The following is a 20104-nucleotide window of genomic DNA, read 5'->3' on the forward strand; positions in this document are numbered from 1 at the left end:
GAGATCTAGGGTAATAGATAATAAAAGTAAAAGTGTTACAAAGTGTTTATAAGCTTCTGCTCAAGAAAGATTATTTTGTCAGCAAAATTGTAACAGGATGAAAACTAATAAAAATAACTAGCCCTAAGAAAAGAACAAAAGAGATGGAAGTTAGACCTTTGAAATGTACCCTTTCAGGTGTTTTGGTGGAAAAACCATATAACTTTTTATGTGTTTTAAATCAAACAAAAACCAAGTTTAATTCAAGTAGAAAAAACATTATTCATTCTTAAAATTTTAGCACTAATAAAAAAAAAACCTTAGATATATATCAAGCATAAAACATATACAAAGAATTAATCCCCGTGACCTTTAGCATAATGCTTTTTAGTACAGCCTTTATGGAATATGTCTTAAAGACAAACAGGCAAAACTCACAAAACCAAAATAAGGTAAAAAACAAAATGTAAGTTTTGTTCCAAAAAATTTTTAAATATTTTATTTAATATTCATATATGCACATAATAATGTGTTTTGATCAAATCCATCCCCATCTCTTTCTTTCCAGTTCCTCCCCTATCTGCCCACCACTTCCCCTTTCCATTTTCATATGCATGCTCTCTCTCTCTCCCTCCTTCCCTCCCTCCCTCCCTACTTCCCTCCCTCCCTCCTTTCCCACCTCTATCAAATGCCCACTGAATCCCTTAGCACTGCCTGTAAGTACTTGAGTGTGAGCCATCCTTTGGAGCATAGGTAGTCAGTCTCTCAGGGTCTACATCCCTGAAGAAACAAAATAACAACTTCAAACAGTAATAAAATGAATATGATATTTATCCCATTGTATATGTTGAACCAAGATTTTAGTTTAAAAGGAAAAACACTTGTGTTGTTCCCTTAAAATAAAACACTTGAATTATGCATTTCTATCACCCATTTAATATTGCAGAATTTTATTTATCTTGGTATCTTAGTGTTTTATTGCTATGAAAAGATGCTATGACCAAAGCAACTCTGCCTTCTCCCTTCCTCCCTCCTTCACTCCCTCTCTCCCTATCTATCTATCTATCTATCTATCTATCTATCTATCTATCTATCCCCCTCTCCCTCTTTCTCTCTCTCACGCACACATATACACAGACAGACAGACACAGCATACACAGGCAGTGGGCAGGCAGGCAGGCAGGCAGACACACACACACACACACACACACACACACACACACAATTTTGCAATGTTGCAATGCAAAAAAAGAGGCTTACCTCCTCTCTTTGAATTTATCTCTGACATCAAGAGTCTTAACTATGCTTTTTTATTAATTTTTATTTTTTTACATATATATATTACACATATATGCAATAAATTACCTACAGAAAGAAGAACCATGGAACAATCAGGAATTATATAAATGTTATGTTCTTAATGTTTTGGCTATTTGTATTTGGCAACCTTGAAGAAAACCTCTTTCCTATCTTGGTACATTTAAAATTCTGAAGGTAAACTAATATCTATTATATCTAATCATTATCAACTTAAAACATCTATCTAGACCTAAAAACCTCTTAACCACTAAGCAGCTAAGGTCAATTGTAAAACTAAACTATCTGGTCTTCAACCCCATCAGAGACTTGAAAAGGAATAAAATTGATTACCTACATATACAAGGAGTGCAGTGCAGTAGTTTTCCAAATGAGAAGATGACAAAGATAGTTTGCTCCCTGAACAAGTCACTGGGCAAAATGTCCTCATTTCTACCACAGAATGAATTCTGCCTTAAAAAGGGCAAGCTTGGATCAGGCAGAGTCGATTGCCAAACTCTGCCAAGTCCTCAACAGTTCCTGCCTCACAAATATGTCTGTCAGATAGATATATTGGGCCAGAAGGCTGAAGATGGTGCTCCATTGTTATAGAGAGTTTTGGGTTACTGCTCCGGTAGCAAACAGTCTCTGTCATCTTCTCACTTGGGAAGCTATTAACTGTGCTTTTATGAGCTCACATAGGCTAACAGCCTCAGTTTGGGTGATGGGTTTTTTCCCAGAAAGAAAATGGACATACCTTTCCTTAACTATTTCTCTCTTTCAATTTATTGTATGGCAAACTGCACAGTAAACTATATGGTGGCCTTGTTACCAGCATGTGGGCTGAGGTCACGGTTTGTTACAGGTGCGGGACCTGGAAGCTGAACTGGAAGGTGAACTCAGGCGCAGTGCAGATGCCCAGCGGGAGGCTCGCAGACTGGAGAGAGGCATCAAAGAGCTGACATATCAGGTACTCCAGGAAGCCAGTCTCTGGGATATGGTTAGGCTCCTCCTCCTCCGTCAGTTGTACCTTCCAGTCTGAAATGGCCTTCTGGGATTCTTCACCTGTCTCTGAGCAGTAGATATTTTCTTGCCCTGTCTGGGCTCTCTGTGGCTCCTGTCTGTCCACTTCCAGAGGCCATGGTGAGAGCTGGCAAGATGCAACTGAAGTGAAAATCTGTTTAGGCCATCTTTATTTTTTCATGCATAGAATTAGTAGCACTTTCAGAATGGTGATTTTATGTGAGAGGCTGATTGAGAATAACATGTAAGTGACATGCCTGGAAGACACTAATGCTGGCCATCTCACCAGCTGATTGCATGGAATGCTAACTGGACTGGAGACATGGCCACTCTTTTGAAGAGTTTGTTCCTGGGGCCAGATGAAAACATTATTACTACAACATGGCTTTCTTTGCTAAGGCTTTCTGGAGCTATCCTGTAAACCAGCAATAACATCAGCTTGAAGCAAATAACTGAAAGTAGGTTGACAAATTTCCTACACATAAGCGATGTACTTCTAAGTCAGTGACATTCTTCATTGTCTACACTGTCACTTTCCTTGCTCCCACCACCTCTGTTGTTGAGATGGAATCTGGCTATGTTAACCAGGCTGACCTTTAACTTGTGCACTCCAGCAATCATCCCACCCCAGCCTCCCAAGTGCTGGGACTAGGGGACCGTGCCACCACCTTTAGCTTTCTTATCTTTTCTTTCTAATGGACCAGGGCACAGCATCCTCCTAGCACACACTTGGGATGTATGCATTCATGCATTGCTTAAGGGAAAGCATCCATTCTGAGAAGTGCCATAAGGAAATGTGGCAGTTTAGAGGTGATGTGAATACCAACAGAGTACTGCAAACCCAGCTACTGTAGCCATTACATAGTGAAGCCGCTCCCAGACCGAAACCTGTGCAGCATCTCACTGTACTGAATTCTGTAGACAGTGTGTCACAGTGGTAATTTATTTGTTTATGAGCACATCTACACCTAGAAACAGGTTGAGAAAACATGATATAAAATGTTTCTAAAATGGTACACCCAAAAACATGGTGTATCTTACACAAACGGCATTATTATTAATGGATTGTAAAGAATTGGAAGACACTTAGGTGAGAGAATATATAGGTCCAGGACACAACTATACAGTACTGTAGATTTTTATCAGCACTGTATATTAGTTACCATAGATTTATGAAGCAGCATTTTAATTTTCCATAGCTTAACTTTCCAACAGTGTAATGTTTTAGTTTATAAATTTTAAATATATTTTAAGTTTTTGACTTATAATAACTCCCAGCTTTTAAGCAATTGTATAGCTGTATATTTTCCCTTTTATTATTGTTTTGTTTATTTTTTACATTAGCATACAAAATAACTGGTTTCCTTATGGAAATTTCATATATAGTTTTGGTTGGTTTTCTTTGTCTTTCTTCCCTACCCCATTTCCCATCCCCCAGCCTCACTCAGCCTTTCCGTTCCAAACATTCCTCCTCTCACTTTCATGTCACATCTGTTTTATTATCCTCTCCACCTGCTCTCTGAATGCCTCTTTGTTCCGATTCCGCTTTTCCTGGTCTCTACCTACACGTACCTTCCACACAGTCATACAGATTTATAGATAGAATAAAATATATGTGTCTCTGTTAGAAGCCAGCATCTGCATATGAGGGAACATATGCTGTTTGTCTTCCTGAGCCTGGGTTTCCTCATTCATAGAATGCTGCCAGTTCCATTCATTTTCCTGCAAATTTTGTTTTCATTATAGCTGGATATAGTTATACTTGTTTATAAAGTGCTTTTAGTGTTCGTTATAGGCATATGTTAATTATACATTGTAATAGATCTCATTGTGACATTTTCATACATGTACATAGAGTATTTTATTTATTATTATTTTGTTAACACACACACACACACACACACACACACACACACACACACACACACACACATACACATTAAGGGCTTGAAAGATGGCTCAGCAGTACCTGTGTTCAAATCCCAGCACCTACATGGCAGCTCACACCTCTCTGTACCTTCAGTTCCGGGACATCTAATATTCTCACGTAAACATACATGTAGGCAAAACACCAATGAACATAAAATAAAAATAAATTATATAAAGAAAGAGAGAGAAGATGCTCACATTAGCCTAGGCCTAGACATGGTCAGCTTTGTTATCTATCTGAACCTTCCACCTGCACACTTGCCCCACTCTAATGCCTTCTGAGGCTACAGATGTGGAGCTTCAGCTCATATGACAGTAACTCCTTCTTCTGCAATACTCTCCTGTAGAATCTTTCCCTCTTGAGGAAGGGCCACTCTCTTCAGAAGTCTGCCCATGATGATTTTCTTGGCTTCTTTTTCTCACTATTTGTTTCTTCACATGCCGATTATGATCAGGAACATTCATTTGTATTCACGTAAACCTTTTGGTGTTTCCAGCTTTCTACTGTGCTTGTTAGGTCTCAAAAGCTTTTGTTAAATTCTCAATGGCCTGGGTATTGTGTTGGGGTTCTTCTACAATAGCCTTTTGTCTTGCCCTTTTTTCAGTCATACACTCAGTAGGAAATTATTTTTCATCTCTGTTATAACCCATTGACCACCGCCATACCCATGGGATGTCAGTGACCAAACACTTCTTCACTGTTTGACTGTTTCATTGTTGAACAAGCATTCCTCACATTTCCTTCTAGCCTTCTCATACTACATAATATAACTCGATTGGATAAAAGGGGAGCTCATTTTAGGGACAGGGTTACAGCTCCTTTGACATTGCTAATGCTACTTGAACATTTGCTTAAATCTTTTTATTTTTATTTTTTATGTGTCTTGAGTGTTATACCTGCATGTACAGGCATTCACTATGTGTATGCCTGGTACTTGAGGATTTCTGAATAGGATTCTGGATCACCTGGACCTGGCATTCTGGGTGGTTGTGAATCACCCTGTGGGTGCTGAGAATGAACCTGGGTCCTCTGCAAGAACAAAGGGTACTCATGACTGCTGAGACATATTTCCTGCCACTTGTACAGGAAATTTTTATGACTGAATACATGGCTCTTTTTCTAAGATGAGATTAACACTGTTTTAAACAATGAGTTCTGGGAGCCAAAGTTGGTGTGGCTAAAACCAATAACCACCTTAGAGATACGGCATTTTGAGACCCTACACTACATTAGAGAAACGATCCATTGTGATGGACAAGGACAACATGTTAATATGTAGCTTTTTTTATTTGTCCATGGGCTGCTTTTATCACTTTTTTTGTGTAAACAGTTGCATTATAGAACAGTGGTTCACAACCTCCCTAATGCTGTGACCCTTTGCTACTTCCTCCTGTTGTGGTGACCCCCACCTATAAAATTATTTTTGCTGCTACTTCATAACTATAATTTTACTACCTTTACAAGTAACAATGTAAATATCTGATAAGCATGATGGTCTTATGTGACCCCTATGAAAGGGCAATTTTCACTCCCAAAGGGTCATGACCCACAGGTTGAGAACTGCTCTTATAGAACAAAGCACCAAACCTATAAAAATTTTATTTTCATTTCCATGAAGATTGCAGTTTTTCTCTGCTTTGAATTATTTTAGTTTCTTCCTCAACAACATTGACATTCCTCTTGTCTTAGTTTAAGGTTGAGCTTTGTTTTCTTCTCCTCCTCCCCCTCTTTCTCCTCCTCCTCCTTCTTTTTCTTCTTCTTCTTCTCCTTTTTCTTCTTCTTCTTCTTCTTCTTCTTCTTCTTCTTCTTCTTCTTCTTCTTCTTCTTCTTCTTCTTCCTCCTCCTCCTCCTCCTCCTCCTCCTCCTCCTTCTTCTTCTTCTTCCTCTTCTTCTTCTTCTCCTTCTCCTTCTTCTCCTCCTCCTCCTCCTCCTCCTTCTCCTCCTCCTCCTTCGCCTCATGATCTCATGAAGTGGTTTTCAGGTTGTGCTGTTCACATATGCCCTTTGGTAGAGTCCCAGGAATTGTATGGGGTACTTTTCTCATTTTTTCCCCAAGTGCCTCTGCAGTGCATTGAGTGTTCCTGTTCAGTTACAAATGGCTTCCCACAATCCTGTCAGACAATACCCACTGAACAGTACTTTCAGCATTAGGCTAGAACCCTTTGAGTTGAGGATGGTCAAGAAAGATCTCCACACTGATTGATGTTATTATCTGTTTTAGTAATATTCATAGTTGATTCTGAGTTAATTTAGTTCACTGTGGTAACATCAAGATACACTTTGGGCTAGAGGACAATATTTTTATGATAGATCATTTACAGGTGTCACTTGAAAAAATACCATTTGTGGAAGAACACAACTGTGGTTCCCTTTTCCTAGTAAACTCTTGTGGAAAGACTCTGTAACTATGCGCTGGACCAACAACCAAGTGGGGCCTGACTGTAAAATAATCTATGGATTGTCCTCACTGCTCATCTGTCTTCTTTATATCTCTGGAAGGTAGAAATTTAAGAGCCTACAAAAAATGTTCCAGAAATGGAAGACATAATAACAGTAGCCTTTCATTGTCTACAAGGTAAAAATCGCCGCTGTGCCCTCCCTCAGCTACTTCATTTTGCCTCCTATATTCGGGAATCTCTGTGCGAACATTACTCACCCTTTAAACACTTTACCAGAGACATAAGAACAGAGAGGCAAAAATTGATAAAGTCACTGTGTGGGGCCTTTTGTTCAGGACCCAGACATCAGGATGGTGTTACAAGTACAAAGGGTTCAGTTAAGCTCTGAAAAGCCGGATGGACTCCAAGTAGGTGTGACAGATAGAACCTCAATCTGCATGCTGACACCCATCAAATGTAAAAGGAGGGGTTGGATGGAAAGAGCCCCAGGGAGCTCTGGGAAGCTCTGGGTAAATGCTGAGAAAATCTCCAGCATAAAGATTACCTAATTAGGAGAATTCTATCAGGCAGAAATGGCCAGACAACAGTAGTTACACTTTGCCCAACTATTCTTGAGTCCAGTTATTGCCTAGAACTTTTGGCACACTTTTGGCTTCTAATGCTGTGACAGAGCCCAAAAGTCCCTACGGGGGAAAGCTGCCATGTAACTTCACTTCTCATAGTCCAATGAGAAGTTATTTTCTGGAAGGGACACCCAACACAGTCATGGCTACCACAGTTACATAATGTCTAAAAGGGGAGATATGACCTCAGGCCTTAAATCCAGGGCTTTACCATCCCATTGCAATGAACATCATTAGCATCAGCACCTGCTTGTGGCTTTTTTTTTTCCAGTTTTCTTCCGCTTAGTCTCCTTTGTTATGCCTGTCTCCTATAGAGGAATTTTAATTCAGAACATGGCTGCTCTGGCAAGAGATCTCATCTAAAAATCTTCTAGGTCTTTGTAATCCAGCTGGTATACAGATAGACCTTTAATCCCAGGATACAGACCCAAGCAGATCTCTGAGTTCAAGGCCAGCCTGGTATAGAACACATTTCAGGTAAATAAAAGCTTAGGCACAGGTGTGGTGGTATACATCTTTAAATCTCAGTGCTCAGGAGGGCAGAGGCATGCAGATCTCTGAGTTGTAGTCAGTTCTGTTCAGGAGTTCAGTCAAGTCACTGATCGAGAGGCAGTACAGTGGAATTGAGTTTGTGGAATTCAGCGGCAATTTTACCAGGAGAATTTTACAGAGTCGGGTTGAAGACAGGACAAGCTAGACACAGATAAAAACAGAAGGAGCCTGAGAATGAAGAGACAGAAGATTAGAACACATTTGCAAAGTTAGTATAAGGTCAAGCAGAACAATTCAAGAAAAGCTGAGAGAAGTCAGATTGAATCAGTCAGCTCGGAGAGGGGTTTGAGCCGGAACAGCTGAGTTGAACCAGCCAGCCAGAATTCAGAAAGAGCTAGAAAGTATTGTTTTAAATTACATGTATTATCTATAGGCCTGGCTAGCAATCAATCAAGACACAGACACTTGTTATATTTTAAAATAGCCTTAGTTAACCTGGGGCAGGACAGATATCAATCCTCTAAACTACTTTCCATAGTAGGGCCTCAGGCATTGGATCCCTGTCTCAATCCCATGCTATCTGCTTCTAATAACTTCTATCATGCTACCTCCCATCCATAATCCCATATCCTTGCTCATGTTCTTCATCTGGGCCGGATTCTCCATCCATGCCAGCCATGTGCTTCTCCATCTGACCCATGACGGCCTTCCTCTCTTCACTTCAGGTCTCTCTTTTTTCTTCCCAGGATTCCTCTCTCTCTAAGCCCCACCTATCTCCCTTGCCCTGCCCAGGTGGGATGGATTTTTATTAAGCAAAAGTTGGGTCACACAGACATAAAGCAGTGGTTAGCACCAAAATACATCAGACCATCCCACAACAAGAAAGAATGAGCTTATTTAGAAGTAAGTCTCAGAGGCTGGAAATGTTCTAGGACTAGATTAGCAGTGGCTAATTGTACAAAGGCTAGAAGCTTCCAGGCCTAGGCCTAGATTAGCAGACAGAGGCAGTAAACCTCCAAGATGACAATTCCTTCAGAAGAATAAAAGTTACTTTAACATCCTTCTCAGTAAATTATCAGAAACCACAGTAAACAGATAATATAAATTTCTTTTTTATTAAATATTTTTACGTATACATTTATATTATTACACATATATACAATAAACTGCCCATAGTAAGAAGAACCATGAAGCAATCAGGAATTATATAAATGCTATCTTCATAGTGTTTTGGCTAACCTATATACTCAGTAATTCATTTTATTCCTTCTCAAGTATCTGATGGGGTTGAAGACCAGATAGTTTAGTTTTATGATTAAGCTTACTTGTTTATGGGTTAAGATGTTTTTAGGTCTAGATAGGTGTTTTAAATTGATAATGACAAGATATGATAGATATTGATTTACATTCAGAATTTTAGATGCACCAAGATAGGAAAGATGTTTTCTTCAAGACTGCCAAATACAAATATAAATGTCTTAAGCTTTGTGGATAAAAATGTAAAGTTCTTAGTCTAGTATATGTGGGTAAAAATGGAGGAGGGATTTTATTTAAAGCGTGGACTAGCCTCAGCTCCCCAGCCCGGCTGAGCCCTAAGTGGGCTCATTGGGCTGACTAATCATGAGATCAGTATCAAATTGTATGATGTCATTGTATAATGACAAGGAGGGTGATTTCAGGTGGTGGAAGTATGCTGGGCAGTGGTGGCACGCACCTTTAACCCCAGCACTTGGAAAGCAGAGACGGGCAGATATTTGTGAATTTGAAGCCAGCCTGGTTTATAGAGTGAGTTCCAGGACAGCCAGGGCTACACAGAGAAACCTTGTATTAAAGAACAAACAAACAGACAAACAAACAAACAAAAACTCAGTCAGGTGTTGGAAATACCATAGCTAAACCAATGCAAGAGGGAATAGGCAGAATGCTGTGGGGCCCAGGGGGGAGATAATCCTGTCAATAGTCGGATTTTCTGGGGTAGTACTAGGACCTATGTCACACTCTAAAGTCAGTTTCCATCACTATGACAAAAGACCTTATTGATCCCTCATGTTGTTCCTGTTGCTTTGGCTGGGGAGGTCTATGACATAGAGCAACAAAAATGCATGTCTCATGGCCGGGAAAATGAAGGGAAAGTGGGCCGGGATCCACTGCTTCCTTCAGGCACGATAGCCAGTGACCTAAAGACTTTCTATTAGACCCCATCTTTTGAAGGTCTTACCACCACCTGATGCCAATCTGTGGCTGAGCCTTTAACACTGGACTTTAACATCTTCAGGGGGGATATACTTGATAGAAGAGGTAAACTGGATCCAGTACAGAAATGAGAATAGAAGTAGATCCTGATTAAATTAGTCCCTTATTCTTTGGAAGGAAGAGGCACTTGATTTCTTTGGAGGTTCAACAGCTTTGAATAGAAAATCCTCTAGTGCTTTCAGGGGTACAGAAAGAGGGCCAGGAGCGTGAAGAGTCCCACCAATGTGCTTCTTTCTTAGAATGCCAGACAGTCCCTGGAGAGCTGTTGAGTGACCCCACCTCCCCATGTCTCCTTTCTCCAGCTCAAGCCTAGACAATGACAGAGGAGAGAATGACGGCCATACCAGGATCCACACCACTTGCAGACCTTTCCTCGCCATCTTTGCTGATGCCCGTGACAAAATTCTGAGAAATTCAGCTTTTCAGTAGTTTATCACATGAAGCCAAGGGCCAATTCAGAAGCTCAGGGGTTAAATTCATTCAATTGAGGGATTTTGGATTTCCATTTTGCATAAGTGGCTTTTGTGATAATACATCTTATTTCTAGTAAGCAATCTCATGCAAGGGTAGCTTACCTGGAATGAAAAGACTAAAGAATATATCAAACCTAATCAAACCAAAACCTTGACTTCCATTTAAGCAAAGGCTGGTGGCTGCTGTGAGGATCAAGAGAAAAGTCATGGCCATTTCCCAGAGCCATTCGTTACTTTCTCCAAACTTAGGATGAATAGAGTTTAACGTATTTTCAAAAGCATTGCTGTCAGATCATTTATATTTAAAAAAAAAAAAACCCAACCTTTACTTCCTGATGTGAGAGTACAATCAGTTGCACACTGCTGGATCCTTCAAATGACTTTCCCATGCATGCGTATGCATTTCAGGCAGAAGAAGATAAGAAACATCTAAGCAGGATGCAGGCTCTGTCAGATAAACTTCAGCTGAAAGTGCAGAGTTACAAGCAGCAAGTGGAAGCAGCGGTAAGTGCTGGTTCCAGCATCCTGGGTTTCACAGCCATTGCTTTTGGTTAATGCTCTGAGCTGGGGAAGAGCTCAGCAGAGACAACCATCTGGACACCACATCTGCCCGTTCTCTGCTTTTATGTAAGTTAGCACCAGAGCTTGTAGCAGAGGAAAATGTGTTGCCTTTCCCTGTAGGAAGCCAGACCTCTCTCCCCTGACCCAGTGGCTATACTCAAACATATGCATAACCAGAAATGAGCCAAGTAATATCAGAGTGGCATGCAGGGTTGGTGAATTCTTGTAGGGTTTCATTGTGGGCCTCCTTCAACTTTGGACTTTGAGTGAACACAATCACAATTTGTAATACTTTTTTTTCTGATGAGTCTGGATATAATGTGAACAAAACCACCATCATTGAAATATCTCGATTCCTTTGCTAATTGTTTTTAATTGCCTCAGTTTACCTTTTACATAAAGTATCAAACATCACAGAATCCTTAAAGTAATATATTAAAGGATAAGTGCCATATGTGTTTAGCTTATACCTAAAAATATTTTGATGGGTTTTCAATTGTATGAGTTGGTCCTATGTCCAAGAACTACTTATTGTTTCATAATTAGAAAAGACAACCACCTCTTCCTGGGGAGGGGACAGGTTAGGATGTGAATTGGATTTTAAACCAATAATTGTGATTGCTCTAGTATGCAAGTGTATGAAAGTTATACCACCTGAAATTAGTGGAAAGGAACACCCATTCTGAATTTCCAGGGGACAACAGTTATAAAATGGACCTCTGTTCCTATTCTTTAAGAAAAATTCATTTTACTTTCCTTTATATGTATGAGCATTTTGCTTACATTCATCATTGGATAAAGATTTTATATAAATCTTTACATGATGTTATGGTGCCTACAGAGGCCAGAAGAGGGCATCAGATCCTCTGAAACTGGAACTACAGGTGGTTGTGTGTGTATTCAGAAGGAGACCTGAGCCTTCTGGAAGAGCAGTAAGGGCTCCTAACTGCTGAGTCATCCAGCTTCCATTCCTACTCTTAAGTCCTCATCCCAATGTCTTGTGGCAAAATAATGTATTCACTTCAGTGCTGAGTTTATAGTCCTCTCTGTTTTCAAGACTCTTATTTCAGAGCCTATGTAGGAGTAGCAGTATCCTCACTTTCTGTGTTTTTCGTCTTTATAGGAGGCACAAGCTAACCAATATCTTTCCAAGTATAAGAAGCAGCAATACGAGCTGAATGAAGCCAAGGAGAAGGCAGAGGCTGCAGAATCTCAAGTCAATAAGCTCAAAGCTAAAGTGAAGGAGCTTGAGAAAAAGGTACAGCCCGCTCTGTGGTGCCTAACAGCCTACTGTTCTAGGGTTAGTGTAGCAAGACGTGTCTCATTTTTCTCTTCATGGCTTTTTAGAAAATAGCCAAACAAGCCAAATAAAGTTCTTTCCCCAGTTACTAAACTCTACTTGTATAGGGAAGATGGACGTGCTAAGCCTTTGAGTTGAAAAACATTCTAGTTTTCTTCATCCAATACTTCATCCCAGGTGAACTTGTAAGCTTGGAGCCTTGGACCTATGACTCATTTGTGTAGGAATAGTCAGTGATTCATGGAGCAAAGGGGATATCAAAAGTACAAATGGACCTCAAAATTATGAGTGAATTCTTTTTCACAGTAGACAAGCATGTCAGTTTGTATCGGGACAAAACTGAAAGTAGGAGAAAGGTCATCAAAAGCGAGCCAGGTTCTTCCCCAAAGCACAGAAATACCTTTTCATGTCTCCAAAGTTTGCTGAATGGCCATTGGAACACAGTAGTGGGCGCCAGTGCTTCACTGTAAAGAGAAACTGGGAGGAGTGAATGACAGTGAACTCCGAAATGGATGCTGGGCAGGGACAGGGAGTCTCCTCCTTGATGAGTTTCCTTAAAACACAGTTTTTATGTGACATCTGGGTGTAGAATATGGGAATAAAAGGTATTTGATAATATAGTAGCTGCCTTTCTAAAATGTCTGAAAAGTAGTCAGCGTGGTTCCTAGCACAGATGGCATCCTCCATTTCCAAACACTGGTGCATGCCTAGCCTTCTCATTTCTGGTCACCCCTCAAGGTAAGCTGATAGGATTGCCAATAATAAATATTGACCTTGTGAAAGGAGGGCTACAAGTGGTTACTTGGAAGACATTGAGATCTAAGTCAGGGAAGCCTGTGTCGTTGGCAGCCCAGAGAGTTCTCACTGAGCAGCTGTCTCAATCTTAAGGCCCAGTTGGAGAGCTGTAGGGGAGTGACTTGAATGCTGGCCTCATTTGGAGATTCAGGGTCTCCTATGCAGAGCCATCTAGCAAGGCCATATAAAGAGTTGCTTGGGGAGGGGCCTCTCACGTGCTCCAACTGTCCTCAGCTTCAGGAGGTCACCAGGCCTCCAAAATACACCCATGCATTTCACCTTGTCATGGTTGTGTCCAAGAATGAGTAAAACAAATCAAGTGGAAATTGCTTCTGGTGGGAGATGAACAGGAAAACCTTGCTGGGCAGTGTGATGACTAATTGCTCCCCATTCCCTGTCATAAATACAGGGAAAGGGTTTCCTGGTGCAATTGTGTGTGAGGAGCAAGCTGGTGATAGGGTTGCAGAATTTCCCATGGGGGAGGAGAGGCAGAAATGGAGGAGCATGTCCCTGGGGTGAATCACCAGGGTCTTCTCTCTGCAAGCAGATACTTGCTTCAATTTTCCACCATCTCCTTTGAAGCCTATGGATCCTGCTTCCCTCTGGAAAGGACTCACATGGCTCTAGGCATGCTCCACTGCTCACAGTCTCTGGAATTTCATAGACCATACTGATGTGCATTCTACTTTCCAGGTTCGAGAAGAATAAGGAGTTTCTTTTTTATCAAAAGACAACAGCTGGAAGAAGCAAGTCCTTAAGAAACAAATATTTATGTAGCATGAAATCAGGCTAAGAAGATAATAAAAACATACTAGAGAAGATCATTACTTCTTGGATTAATGGACGGCTTGTTGAGTCTCAAAGGAAGCATATTTTCTCCTAAAATTTCACACAAAAAACTAAACAGATATAAGAGTAAATTGTGATGTTAGAAGAAGGCATATTTATTTTTTCCTCTGTATCTTCAAGCATAGGCTCAGAGAAGAGCCCTTAGACTATGCTCCATGGAGTCTGGCACATGATGGGGAATGGCTTTGAAGTTATCTAACTTTGCTTGACTCATCCCTTTATCTTGGGATGAGTGGTATGCTCGAGTCCTTGGCAGCCCAGAGAGATCGCACTGCTGCCTGAACAGCTTTCTCAGAGTTAAGGCCCAGGGGAAGGGTCCTAGGTGAGTGCTCCCTGCTTGTGTGGACTATAACCACATATCAGTGCTTCATATCAGTGAGACAGGTTGTACAGGCTCTGGGTTGTGACAGTGGAGCTAAACAGGATGCATACATCCAGGATTTCTTTCCTTGCATGGTTCTAGACTAAAGTTGGGCACAAGCAAACATCTGTAGCAGGTTTACTAGGTACTTTATGTGCATAAAGCTACTGTATGTCCCAAGCACTATGAAAGTTGAAAAATGTTGCCCCAGGCCCAAGGTGAGCTCTCAGTAATCAGCTACCCTGGAGCTATCTCCTCCAACCTCCTGGCAGTCTCCTTCAACTTTAAAAGCATGAGTTCAGGTCTAAGGGAACCAGCACCAGCTTCACCAGAGGAACACCTGGCCTTGCTGTAGAGCCTGGAGATGAAGACAGTATGCAAACAGTTTGTCCCTTACAGCTTGCTTCAACCTCACTGAGTGAGAAGCTCTTCCCCCATCTCTGTGCAGCTCACTACAGCCACTTCAGGCCCAGCACCCACAACCCTGTAAAGCTGAATCCTGACAATAAACCCTATTCACTGTCATTATCAGTGGTTCTGCCTTTCTGTCCAACCACACTTACCAGGGTTCTTTAAGATTAATCCAGTGTTGCCAAAGGAGCAAGGCCTGTTTTTGTTTGGCCTTCTCCACATACAAGCTTTGATGTTTAGATTTCTCTCTCTCTCTCTCTCTCTCTCTCTCTCTCTCTGCCTCTCTCTCTCTCTTGACAGATTGGTTTCTTTTTCTTTTTAAAGATTTATTTATTATTTATACAATGCTCTGCCCACACACTAGAAGAGGGCACCAAATCTCATTATTGATGGTTATGAGACACCATGTGGTTGCTGGGAATTGAACTCATGACCTTTGGAAGAATAGCCAGTGCTCTTAACCTCTGAGCCACCTCTCCAGCCCTTATCTCTCGTTGCTGAGAGACTATCTCAGTAGTTGTCAGAATTCTCTCATCATGTCTATCCTGTGTCTATTTCATATCAGCACCCTCCCTGAGTCTCCAAACATGATTCTTCCTATCCTATCACTTAGATTTCTTGTTCTTTCTGAGATTTACCCTGTGTTTGAGGCCATGGGATGTCAATAGCCCTTGTTGGCTTAACAAGCCAAGGCTCATCCTTCCAAATGTCAAGGTCATTCCAAGCACTGTATACCAAATGAGAGTATTGAAAAAACAAGTGGGAGGAGTCATCGGGCAAGCTGCTAGGAAGCAGTGGGCTCCTCACTATTGATCACAACCCGGTCAGAAAATGCTAAACACTGAACACATGACAGGAATATTCTGGAATAATTTTTAAAAGCTTCTGTAAACATAAATTTGCAATTATATTGTAATAAGCTAATGCTGCCATTTAGGAATCATCTAGATGACTTATACCTGAGAGTAGAGATGTCCTGTTTACATCTTGCCAATCCTAAAATCTGATTACTAATTGTTTCTCCACACTGTACACACCTCTGAGGAAAATGAGAGTATCATAGTCTTCAGCTGAGAAGACTGCACATCCATTTTTAAAGGATTTATTCTTAGATGTTTTTATGTGGATGTCTGTAAAAGTTTTTGCCACACGAGTGTGGGGGCCTACAGAATCCAGAGGCTGTTGAGTCCAATATGGGTGCTGGGGACCAGATTCCAGTCCTCTTGAACAGTAGCGAGTGCTCTTAACTGCTGACAACCTCAAAGACATCCAATTTTAATTTACTATTACCTATTCATTTATCAGATTTTCTCTCATTTGGGAAAAATTTAAATAAAAGGAGCCAAGATTACTAGGAAACTTAACCATCATATCACTGGAATTTTTCTTCACACAGAGGCTTTAATATTTTACTGTTTATGAACACTCATCACACATTGTGGTATTAGCACATATGAATGAGCAAAACATGTTCAAAGTATGAGACTGTAAAACTCAAATCAGAAAATTTGGATGAGTCGCCAATCACATCACACTTTTCCTCATTAATTACAAAGTTAAAGTCTTGTCTAGGTCACAGATAGCCTAGTTTTAGTGATGAGTTAATAAGCATTCACATTTCATACTTGTTTACACAGTTATATATAATATGTATATATAAAACATATATTTGTATATATGTATGCATGCAACAGAAATTAAGAGGCCATGAGTTTGAGAGAAAGGAGGAGTATATTGGAGTGTTTTGAGAGCAGAAAGGGAAGGGGGAAATTATGTAATTATATTATAACCTCAAAAATGAAGGGAAAAACATTATATTTAGAAGAACAGAACATCACCAGCTGCTGGCCCATCTTCTCTCCTCACATCAAATGTGTGTGTAACCCTGAGCCTATAAGAGGGCTAATTACCAATATATCCCTAAGTCAGGCATTTATCATGGTTTGGGTCAGCAGCTTTGCTGGCCTGGTGTCTCCAGTTGTAACTCAGCTCCAGACAAGTCAGTCTTTGAGGTGATAAGGCATATCCAGGGCAGTCCTAGAGAGAGTGATGTTGATATTGCCTGGGAGCCCCAGTATTAACAGTCCTACATCTAATTGGCTATGCTGAAATTACCAAGTACATTCCAGAAGAATGAAGACACTATTAAATCAGCCTTCTCAGTCTCTGGCTTTGGACCTTCACCTTTTTCCCAGTCAGATTTCTACTCATTTTCACCAACTGTGGATTTAGAATCATCTCCTAGTATTACAGTTCATCTAGTGATATACTGCTTCTGGGTTCTTAGTTGAAACCTCAACACCATTTCACAAGGAGAGTTTCACTTCTTGTCCTTGCTAAGACATGCCTCTTTGTTCATACCCTAAGTCAAGGGCTTTTAAAAACATGGTGATTGGAAGGGGAATAAAAAAATGAACAAGCAAAAAACTACAAAGAACATTAAGGATTGGACTATAAACTACAACCAGGGCCTCCAGTAGGCCACATTTAGTTGAATTCAGGAAAACAGCTCCAGATATAGGATTAGCCCATCTAACTGAAAAAGAACAAATTATTATTATTATTATTATTATTATTATTATTATTATTATTATTATTATTATTATTATCATCTGTGGCAGCAGTGGTAACAGGGAACTATCTTTTCATGATTTTTACCTGTGTCTTCAAATTGCTCCCCATTCTGCTCACTTACTGAGAGGCTTACTACATTGGACTCCGCTGTGGCATCTGTTCCCTTTGCTCCACAGTCTGGAGTTCCATTGGATTTCCATTCCTCCAGCGCCTTTCCTTGAAGGTCACCTTGGTCTGCCTCATTCCTTTCACTGAAGGTCACTGGCCTACAAGGCTGTGGCTTTTACATGATTCCCTCGATCTGTATGTTAGGAACTGCTCCCATTGTCTTTCTGACTTTAAGTTTCAGTTTGCCCCTGATTCAGGTAGTCAGTTAAGGGAGATGAACGCTTTACCCTCTGCCCTTGCCATGTAGTTTTGAATGATTTGTGTGTTTCCTGTTGGACCCTAACACACAGGCTTCTAGTATAACAAACTATCCTTCTAAAGCTGCATATGACATTACGTATCATTACGTTGGGCAATAGGTTTCATTTGAAGAAATTGGACTGCAAGGCACCAGCTATCTGCTCTTGCCCAGTTAGGGACAGAAGTCACAAGCACGGCAACCAGCTCCTTCTTGTACAAATGATCGCAGGGTAAGTACTGGAGAAACGCCTCCTCCACGTTGCCACTGAAACTATAGTTTCTCTGTAACCATAATCTCAGTCTTTGAGCATGGGGGGGGAGGGGTGGTGTCAGGTGTTGTTGACAAATGAATATCAACCTAGAAAGGCATGGAAGGGACATGGAATGTTGGCTAGTCCCAGGACACCATGGGCCTTCTCAGGGGAGCGCTGGAATGAGGAGAAGCTACTAGATGCAGAGCTGCTGACACTTGTCAACCTGCACACACTGCAAGCTGCACATAAGTCTTCACGTCCCTTCTCGGATCTGAGCCACCTGGCACTTTGATTCCCGTTTCTTGAACAGTAAAATGTGGAGATTGACTAGATCTGTTTTGTATAAGTTACTTTAATTTCAAATTCTGTTTCTAATGTAAAAATATTTCAAGTTCTTGTGTCTATAGGGTTTCAAGAAATCCTTTTATATGTTAGTAAAAATTCCTGACATGGAACGTATATTATTTTTTAAATTTATGGATGATTGGAGTTATAATATATAACAAAGATGCTACTCAACAGGTCTGGTATAACGAGGTTTATTTGATGGAGGAAGTGAAGGAGGAGAATTAGGGCCTGAGTGACCCATGAGGGCAGAAGAGAGGGAGAGATGGGGAGAGAAACAGACAGTGGGAGAGCATAGGAGGAGACAGACAGACAGGCTGGGGGGGGGCGGGTTATCAGGAAACCAGGAGAGAGACAGAGACAGAGAGAGAGAGAGAGAGAGAGAGAGAGAGCGCGCGCACACCATGGGGGGGGCGGCGAGACATGGAGGGTGGGTTCTTATCCTGCACACCTGGCAGGGGTGGCAGGTGATGACATCATAGGCTGCTAGGTTGGTGGGAAGGCATAACATTTGGAACAAAGTAACACACAAAGACACTGCATCTCTGAGCAGCACCAAACAGACTGAGCTTGGAGAAGGATCTGGGCCAGTAGGTGTGGGACAGAGGTGAGCCTGTGGATGTCTGAAAGTAGCTGTTTCAAGTCTCACTTCTTTCCAGCTCTTTGTCAGTGTCAGGTGCTTGGATGCTCCTCTTATCTGTTATGAAGCCTAATGAATTTGTGTGGTTAAAGCACATGTGATTGTTTTTTTAAAAAACACGAAGCAAATATTGTTTATTCATTGACTATAATAGGAAAACTATAAATAGTAGCTTTTGCTTCTAACACTGTGCTTGTACATAGCTTACAGAGTCTGATCACTCACTCAAGTAGGCAAGGTGGAAATGTAGGACATTTGAAAAGTTTTGATAAAGTTTACAGATAACTTTCCAGAGATCAAGTCTTGTCTGCGTACCTAGCAGCTTTGTGTGTGTTGTCATGCGTTATTTTTAATACACAGGGCATGGTACACCTCTGGGTAAAGTCCATGACCCAAATTAATCATGTGAACCTTGGTGTATATTCTCAGTTTAAAGGGAAAGTTTATCCATAAAATCAGAAAAGCCAAATCAATAAATCCACCAAAGCTAGGTGGGGGAAAAACAGGAAAATGGTGCATTTCCTCGGTTCTCTGTAGAATAGAATCAGTGCATTGGAAAAAAACATAAAGAGTAGATCCAGGTGGAGGGCTGGGATATCACATTATAAACTTAGTTATATTTGTGTTCCAGATGGAAGGCAGATTCAACAAAACAAAACAAACAAAATTGTTTTCCATAATGGAAAGGCCCTTCTAAGATAAAGCCAAAAGTTCAGGCTAGACAGTGTTCACTGTAGACATAAATGCCTCCAAGTCTCAGTGTCTCTGCTATGAGAAACCTATAAACACTGTAAATCAACTAGATTCTTACTTAAGGTGAAGGTCATAAGGGAGAAGAAATGCAGTGAGGCTATTGCGGATTTTACAGGTCTATTGCTTTCTGTTACAATCAAGAAATTAGCACCTTTTGCAAAGTAATAATTAAGACTGAAAACTAGCCTTTACCCAGCATTCTAGTTGGAACTTAAAGGAATGCCAAAGTCCACACTTGATTGAAGAAAACGGTATCCTTGGAGAACAATAAGATGGTTACAGTGATGAGAAAAGCAACAGGTGACCCAATGGTACTTGGAATGATATAAACATGTGGCATCCTGGTCTGGACTAGAATTGTTGCATTTAGGATTCCTAAAGGAAA

At 40.8% G+C, this 20104-nt stretch overlaps 1 protein-coding gene across 1 annotated transcript in view; it reads left to right on the forward strand.

Moving 5' to 3' along the window:
• The window catches only part of Myh15 (myosin heavy chain 15), a 118308-nt gene extending 102316 nt beyond the window's left edge, over nt 1-15992 (forward strand). Inside the window, exons 38-41 of the mRNA XM_051150353.1 lie at nt 2141-2245; nt 10877-10972; nt 12153-12287; nt 15885-15992. Coding sequence (XP_051006310.1) covers nt 2141-2245; nt 10877-10972; nt 12153-12287; nt 15885-15992 — 444 coding nt within the window. The remainder of the gene's footprint in view (nt 1-2140; nt 2246-10876; nt 10973-12152; nt 12288-15884) is intronic.
• Nucleotides 15993-20104: the final 4112 nt, after the last annotated feature.

This window comes from Acomys russatus, chromosome 8, assembly GCF_903995435.1.
Source record: "Acomys russatus chromosome 8, mAcoRus1.1, whole genome shotgun sequence".
Classification (NCBI taxonomy): Eukaryota; Metazoa; Chordata; class Mammalia; order Rodentia; family Muridae; genus Acomys; species Acomys russatus.